The sequence below is a fragment of the Varanus komodoensis genome, unplaced genomic scaffold (assembly GCF_004798865.1).
Source record: "Varanus komodoensis strain SLA01 unplaced genomic scaffold, ASM479886v1 scaffold1, whole genome shotgun sequence".
In the NCBI taxonomy this organism is placed as follows: domain Eukaryota; kingdom Metazoa; phylum Chordata; class Lepidosauria; order Squamata; family Varanidae; genus Varanus; species Varanus komodoensis.
Window position 1 is genome coordinate 68,103,913 of NW_025335268.1, and position 8,732 is coordinate 68,112,644.

The 8,732-nt window shown below is 43.5% G+C and overlaps 1 protein-coding gene across 1 annotated transcript in view; it reads right to left on the reverse strand.

Moving 5' to 3' along the window:
- Positions 1-7,516, reverse strand: part of SPACA1 (sperm acrosome associated 1) — a 40,944-nt gene extending 33,428 nt beyond the window's left edge. The window contains exon 1 of the mRNA XM_044430361.1: positions 7,366-7,516. Coding sequence (XP_044286296.1) covers positions 7,366-7,516 — 151 coding nt within the window. The remainder of the gene's footprint in view (positions 1-7,365) is intronic.
- Positions 7,517-8,732: the final 1,216 nt, after the last annotated feature.

Sequence of the window (8,732 nt, forward strand, 5' to 3'; positions counted from 1 at the left end):
CAAATACTTTGGCCACCTAATGAGAAAGAAGGACTCACTGGAGAAGAGCCTAATGCTGGGAACAATAGATGGCAAAAGAAGGAGGGGATGGCAGAGGATGAGGTGGCTGGATGGAGTCACTGAAGCAGTTGGTGTGAGCTTAAGAGGACTCTGGGAGATGGTGGAAGACAGAAAGGCCTGGAGGAATGTTGTCCATGGGGTCGCGATGGGTTGGAAACGACTTCGCGACTAACAACAACAATTTGTATTCTTTTTCACCCTTGGGAATGTAAGCAAATGACCTTGTAATTTGGGGGAGGAGGGCTGCCTGATTGCTCTGCACCCTTGCAGCTGTCCAGAATATGTAGTCTTGTCCAGGCAATGTCCTTGTAAGTTTGAAAAGTGAAAGGAGCAAAATACAGTTGGTGATATAGAAAGAACTTTACAAAGAAAGACTTCATATAGGCTTACTTGCATGTACCTGCAGAGCTGTCAAATGAAAGCCACCAGTAAAGAGGAGAAAAGTAGGTGCACTGAAAGGGGATGGCCAAAGAGCTTTAACCTTCTGAGCAAATGGAGAGAGCTTATGGGTGTTGTGGGCCAACGCAACTGGGGAGCCACATCTCAAACCCAACATACATCATTAATGCAGGCTGAATAGCAAATTAAGTGCACAGTCACTGATTCACAGCCACTTCATTTTATCCCAAATTCCTCATGGAGTCACTCAGTCCTTTCTTATTAAGTCTGTTTCACCAGGTGAACTTATCCACACTCACCCTTTCAGGATACCTCCAGCAGGAAGTATGCTTTTTGAGTCTGGGCACCCTGGTTCACCAGCAAAGCACAGGAGATACCTGTTGATCGCTGATGCATTGAACAGAAAACCAGAGATCGCAAAACTGGAACAATCCAAGAAAACCTCTTCTTTGAAAGGTGCTTTCCCCTTTACTTTCACTTCTGCTCTGCAGTACATGCACATCTGTACTCGGCCCACTGAACTCAGTCAGACTTAACTATGACCAAATATATGTAGAATTTCAACATTAGCATTCCTGCTTCAATCAGGAACAATCAGTTATTATCGCTGAAATAATAGGCTTCATTTTTCAAGCTGTGATCTTACAGACAGAGCTTGATTATATGATTTATTGGGTGTACTTGAATCTAATAATACAATTAGAGAGATTTAACATATCAAAAGGCATGGAGGGGAGAACAGATATATTATTTTAAAATAACTAGACATTAGCTACCTCCAAAGTAAAATTTCTATGAAAACAAGGAACAAGTATTTATTTTTTATCTAATGGAAAAGGTGGAAGAAATCATAGCACCGATGGGGATAGCACAGTGCTAATCTCAAACTCTCAGCTTGAACTATTTTTTTTTTCACTTTTAGACTTAATCAGCTAACTTCAAGGGGTTATTGTAACTGAAACATTATTTTAACATGGACTCACAAGTTTAATTGCAATATGATTTGCATGCAGAAATCTCCAGGTTAAATTCTGGCATCTTCAGTAAATAGTGGTGGGCAACAGGTTTTTGAGGGCCATTAAGCAGAACAACCTCAAAGGCTTGCTTTTCTTAGTGAACTTATCCAACCCCCATTATCAACAGCAATTGTGGTTCGTCATCCTCTTTCTCATCATTACCTGTGTATGATGGGCAGTGAACAAGCTGATAATGGCATCTATTGCTCCTCTTCACCACCACCATCACTGTCTGGGCCAGAACAAGTAACGGCTGTGAAAGGGCAAACAGAAGCACCTCCAAGGTGCTCATTGCTTTGTCCCTGCCTGGGTAGGTGTCCTCAGGCCCAAACATGGCCACCAGCCCACATAGGAAAGATGGACCCTGCCAGTCAATGCTGAACAAGATGGACCAGTGCAGTATAAAGCAACTTCTTCATGTGTTTGCTGGGAAAGGGGCTCTTTAGCAAGGGAGTCCTCAGTACAGTAATTTCCACACAGTGTGCCCTGAGAAATTGATTAGTCTCTTATGAACTTAAAATAGCCACCACTGAAGGGAAGGAACACTGTGTGTTTTCTGGTTTAGCCTTGCCTCTGCTGCATCATCCTGCTCTGAGCCGAGTACTCCCTCCCTGCAGTCACAGACTCATCGGCACTTCTTGCTAAATGTCTTTACTGTATATAGAAGCCTCTGAGCAGACACAAAGTGGAAAGTTGAACCCTCTCTGGCCCCTTTCACCCAAAGCTTTCTTTATGAACCCTTTTGTGCCTGTCTCGGGAAGGAGGAATGCTGTGGAACCGGGCACACCTGTGTCCTTCACTCTGAGCCCCCATTTGGGCCACCCTAAAGCTGTGATGATGGACTTTTAGGTCCACTTCCTCAGAAGGCTGGAGTTCTCCATCCAACAGACTCCCCATCTCTAAATCCCCCCCACAGGATGTTCTTGCTCTTCTTCATTCCCACAGGCAGGTTGACTAGGTCCCTCTGTTGCCCTTGAACTAATCTCTTCCCTAGCAGCCACAGGCGGGTACACAGAACCTAGGGCTGCAGCTGGAGCTGTGTCTGTTTTAACAACCATCTCAGTAGCAGAGGCCGAGCTGTCAGTCCTGCCAGGATCGGCCAACTCCCCTTCATGCAGCTTATTCTCAGAGTCTGAGCTGTCAGTCTTCTCGTGTGCACCAGGAAATCTCACCAAAACACATACGCACAACTTATCCTCTGCTGGGGGAAGGTAATTCTGCGTTTCTGCATTAGGTGTGATTTCCACATTCATTCATTTCTGATGCAGAATTTCAGAAAATCATCCTCTTCCCAGAAAGTAGCCCATTACACAGAGGCACTATGGTGTAGTGGTCACAATAATAGAGTGGGGCTTGGGAGATCTGGGTTCTAATCTAATGCCATGAAGCTCACTCAGCGACTTTGGGCCAGTCACAGCTTCTCAGCCTGATGTACTTCACAGGGATCTTGTTGTGAGAACAAACCAGACAGGAGAAGAAGCCTGTAAACCAATCTGCATTCCTTGAAAGAGGAAAAATGGTGGGATATAAATGTAATATAATAATAATGCAAAGGAAGCATGGTACAGTGGCTTGTGCTAAATTAGGAGCAGAGAAAGCCAGACTCAAATCCCAGTTCAGTGCAAAACCAACTACCTGACTTAAGGTCCATCACTGTCTTTCCAACTATCCTACCTCAGAGGCTTATTGTGAGGGTAAAACCACGTACATTGTCTTCAACTACCTGGAAAAAGGGCAGGATATACAAACAATGGACTTAGGGGTAGACTTTTTCAAGGATAAGTAATATTACTATCTTACATGCTATAAGAAACTCATACAGGGCAGATAAAAATCAATAATTTTTTTAAAAAATTAAAAAATTAGATTTTAATTTAAATTGGATTTTTAAATAAAATGCTTTTTGAGCAAAAATTTATCTAGAAATAGTTTTCTATTTAAGATATATTATAGTGCAAAGGTTATTCATCATGGAATGAGGATTTTTTTTTTAAATAATGTAGCATGAGGCTATATATTCATGCAATCTTTCTTTCTTTCTTTCTTTTTGGTATTTCACTAATCCATTCACAATGTCATTCTCTTCCAGAGGTTTCTGTAAGATTGTTGGGAAATTTCTCTATCTAGAAGATTATCACAGATGCTTAATTTTACACTTCTCAGATTTGTGTCTACAGAGATCACATGCCTCTTCTTCACAGCAAAAATGGTATAAAATAAACATACAGAGTTAAGAAAAAGACCTTAATCCCATTGTTCCTTTGCAAATCTATGTATACAGAATCATCCCCTTACCTCTTAAGTGCCAAGTTTCAAAAAATTCAATGAATAGAAGATGATTGTTGGGAGTGGAATAGATCTGCACAAGAAGCTAAGTGCAAGTGGAGAGAAGCAAGCAGTAATAATGAAAGTGAAATCTTTTGAGCAGAATACTCCACAAGCCTTTGAATCTTTCTGTGTCTAGCCTGAGTTTTATCATATTCTTCCCCTGTGTAAGGCAGGCATGCATGTAAATTATGTAGTATTTGGTCTAGTGGTCAGAAATGATGCAGGAGAATGACACACAGAATTCTGTAAAGCCAACTATCTGTTTATTGCTCATTCATACTTCAGACAACTGCATACCTGGACATCACTGGATGGCCAATAAAGAAATCAAATAGACTACATAATTAGGAGATGTATTCTCACTACCAAAGCAAGACCAGGAGCAGACTGTGGCAGTGAACAAGGACAATTAAGAACAACAAGAAAAAGATAATTAACATAGTACTAAAATAAACTTAAATAACAACCTTGAGGAAGTCCACATAAAGAACAGGTTTGCATTATTGAACTCAACTGACCATGAAACGGAAGAAATGTAGCCTGAAAACAAAGATATTAAGGAAGAAGAAGAAAAAATCCCTGTAGCTAAAAAAAAGAAAGAAAGGAAGCAGGGGAAGCCTAGATGGATGACTGAAGAAATAGTAACAACTAAAGCTCAGAACAAGTGAGAAGCAAAAGAAAAAGGTGACAAAGATAGGGACAGAATCCTGAATTCAACTTTTCAGTGACTGTCACATAGAACCGAAATAATGATTGCAATGGTCAGTACAAAGAAGTAAAAGAGAACAACAAAAGAGGAAAAGCTAGAGCCAAGAAATCAAAGGGAAATTCAAACCTCGATTAGGAATGCTATCTGGCAAGAAGAAAATAGAGAGAAAGTAAAAATAACATATGGAAGAACTACATAGGAGAGAAAAAGGGATGATGGACTCCTACATAGAAGAATCCTATCTATGATACAGGTCACACATGAGGACAATCAAATGTGGACACAAAAATTTCATCTGGAACCACGCATAGCTTCTAATGATCCACACATTCAAAGGCTTTGCTGTAGGCATAGAGTAATCTTCTGAACTTCTTTGGTTTGCTTCAGTAGATTTGCAAAATGATCTCAAGTGCCTCTTCCTTTTTGAAATCTAGTTTGAATGTCAAGATGGATTTTCTGCTTTTGCTCCATAGAAGGTTCTTTGTTGTACTTCCTTTGAGCATCACTTTGTTTGCATGGGAAATTAGTGCAATGATCCTGTAGTTGCTTGGCATATCCTTTCTTGGGGATTGGAATATATGTTGAGTTTTCCATATGATGGCCACTGTAAAATTTTCCATATTCTTTGCCATATTCACGTTAGGTTTTGGACCAATTCAGCCTCTGTAGCTTGGAAAAGTTTTATTGGTACCATGTCTGCCCCTTGTGCTTTATTTCTTCCAACTGTTTTCAGAACAGCTTTCAAACTACTTTCTAATATTGCAGGTTCTTCCTCATAGGGTTCTGTTATGTAGGAGTCTGTCATCCTTTTTCCATTCTACATAGTTCTTCTATAACAGTACTCATATAACAGTAGCTGTTATAGAGTAGGACAGAATACTGAGAAACAGAATGGTTTCCTATAGGCAAAGGTGTCATACAAAGGTGCATTTTATCTCCCTATCTGTTTAGCCTGTATGCAGAATATATCATAAGGAAAGTTGGGTTAGTATCAAAGGAAGAAGTGAAAATTGGTGGAAGATACTTCAATAATTTAAAATATGGAGATAATACAATATTACTGACTGAAAACTACAAGGAACTGAAACGGCTGAAACTGAAATTGAAATTTTGAAAGATTTTACTTACGTTGACTCAATCATTAATTCAAGAAATTCAAAGAAGACTGAGACTTGGAAGGGCAGCAATGAAGGAACCAGAAATGATAATTAAGTGCAAGGATGTTTCACATTGACACCAAGGTCAAGATAATCCAAACTACTGTATTCTCAATTGCTATGTATGATTGTGAAAGCTGGACAGTGAAGAAAGCCAGCATGAAGAAAATTGATGTGTTCAAAACATGGTGCTGGAGGAGAGCTTTGCTAATACCTTGGACTGACAGGAAGAGGAAAAAGTGAATCCTAGATGAAATCAAGCCAGAATTTGCCCTGAAAACGAATATAACAAAGGTAAAGCTTTCATACTTCAGGCATATCATGAGAAGACAAGAGTTATGGAGAAAGTAATAATGCTATGGAAATTCAACTCCAGAAGAAGAGGTTAACCAAGTATGAGATGCACGGATTCCATAAAGGAGGCCACAGCCTGGAGTGTACAAGAGCTGAGCAGGACTGTCAAGGACAGGCCATTTTGGAGGCACCCAGCACAGAGTCACCATAAATCAGAGGCAACATGACTACTGGTAACAACCAGCACACTACAAAATTTAACCTTTTCCACAGAAAAGGTCATCTTTAATTCAAATATTTATTCATTTCTACAAAGCCCAATAGGGGTAACTCTCAAGGATGTTGATTTTTTAAAAATGGTGGCAAGTTTGGGAGGTGCTACCCCACTCACATTTGTTCACTGTCTGATGTGTGTCTTTAGAACAAGCTTCCAACCTTGTGCCTTCCAGTTGTGTTGGGGCACATGCATGGCCAATGGGCAGTATACCAATTGCACTCTAAAACATCTGGAGGGCAGAATGGTGAAGAAGAGTACTTTATTAAGGGGGAAAACCGGTTGAAATGTAGCTTATACATTTGACAGTTGTAAAGAACCCCCTCCTAGCTAATTTGGAGTTTTCAACATTGCTCTGTCTTGAAGATGTCTGCTTTTGGCTTAATAGCACAAACATGTCACCTTCTTCCCACTGACTGCATATTCCATTTGGGAGGGAACGCGAAAAAGACATGCTACATCCTGACGAAGGATGATTAAGCGCTGTTTAAAAATCACGACTCTTCTTCGCCTTGTAAATATCTAGCCTAACACACGAAGTGTCATCTTCTCCGCGTCTACGTCTGCTCCAGCCAAGCCAAACAAGCTTCAACTCCCCGACGGGGGATAATCGGCAAGCTCCGCGTTGAGTGGGAATTACTGGAACGCGCAACGAAGGAGTGGATGACGCTGAAGAGTTACCAGCGCTTGAAGGGGGAAAGAAGGCTGCAGCGGAGGAGAAAGGGATGCCCGCGAGGCGAAGAGAAGTCAAACGCAGAAGCAACTTTTGCACACAAAACGCTCGGTGCTATCTAGCATATGCAGCTGCGCGACTGAAAAGTGCCAGCGGCTTGTTTGCCAAGCAAACAAGGTGAAGGCGGGCGACTATTTTTTCTGCTTTGCATCTTCGTAGTATATGTGCTAAGAGCCCATAACAGATCTGCGTGAGGCACCTAGGGTCGCAACAAGATGCGCAACTAAGGGCGCAATCCGAGCCGTGCAGCTCCTTGCCTTGGTAGGCTATCGCTCCCCAAGGACGCGTCTCTGCAGCCCGCCTTTTGCGTTCTCCTCCTCCCGTCCCAAGTGGGCTCCAAAGGCGTGGACCTTTCCAAGCCGCCCCCACCCTTCGCCGCGCGTCTGGCCCCTTACCCGACTCCACGAGCTTGACGACGGGCTCCGAGATGGCCGCTTCTATAGAAATGGTGTCGTTAGCGCTCCCGGGCTCCTCAGCCACTACGTTCAGGAGCAAGACCAGCAAGCGCACAAGCTTCCGCGTACCTCCGCCCTCGCGGAGCCCCATTTTGTTCCTTCCTGGAGCACCTGCTGCCGGACTGGCCAGAGGCGCTTGGTCTGGAAGCCGCGCCCGGAGCAACCACTGAGGCGTCACAATCGGACCCGCGCAGGATTCGAGCAGCGCCCGCGGACCAAGCGCGACTTTGGCGCAGGCCCTTTCTCTGTCCGCAAGTCCCCTCCGGGAAGACGCAGTGAGCGGGAAACTGGGGGCTTGCTCCTGGGCTTCAGCCTGCCATTTGCCTCTTCGCCGGACCTCCCAGAAACTGCAGGATCCCCTCCTGTGTAACGCCCAAAGTTTATCGATTCTTACGAGGGCCAAAACATCGTCGCGCTACTTATTGCAGGAATCCTTTCAGGCTCAGCGTAGGTTGCTCGAAATTCTTCTTACATAGGGTCTTCGTTCAGGATCTGCGACCTGCTAGAGCCTTTGGCCTGCAGCTCCCATCAGTCCCAAACCAGGCTTGCTAATGATGAGTAATGGGCGTTGCAGGCCAAAGCCTCTGTAAGATCACAAGTTGCTCACTCCTGAATAAACATCTAAGAGTTTTGTTCTTGCCCCCACCATGATACCCTCCTGCCTCTCAAATATCCCCTAAATGTGTGCATAGTCTGGAGGGATTGTCGCTTCCAAATATAATGCCCTTCTCCCCTAAGTTCCTTGTTAGCAAAGAAGCATCAGCTAGGCAGTGGTATCACAGCTCTCTACAATGCCCTGAATGCATAGTAAGGCTTTTTCTCCGGTCAGCAGCATACTTTGATCACTGAGCCTCACAAATGCATTCACAGCCTTTGCTCAGGGTGTGTCCATGTGTGTTGGGGAGGGGGAACCTAGATGCCCACCAAACCCTATGTAAGAAGTTAGGACTCTTAGACTGGATCAAACCATTGGTGCATCTAGGCACAGATTCCAGTGCTTCAGGCTGAAGATCTTCCTGCTCTACCTAAAGGTTTCAAGGATTGAACTTTGCCACCTGCCCTTTCCACTACAGCTACAGCTCCCTGCCCCCTAGACCTTCTTTGTCGATGCTATGTGCTGTCAAGTTGCCTTGTACTTAAGGCCACCCTATGAGTGAATGCCCTCCAAAATGCTATGTGATTCACAGCCCTGCTCAGCTCTTGTCTTCCTCATCCTCCCTGTTTCAGAGTACAACTTGAGTTATTGCTGACCATTGGTCTTGTGTGTACCCCAACTCATCCAGGGGGGCACCAAGTTGGGAAGCCCT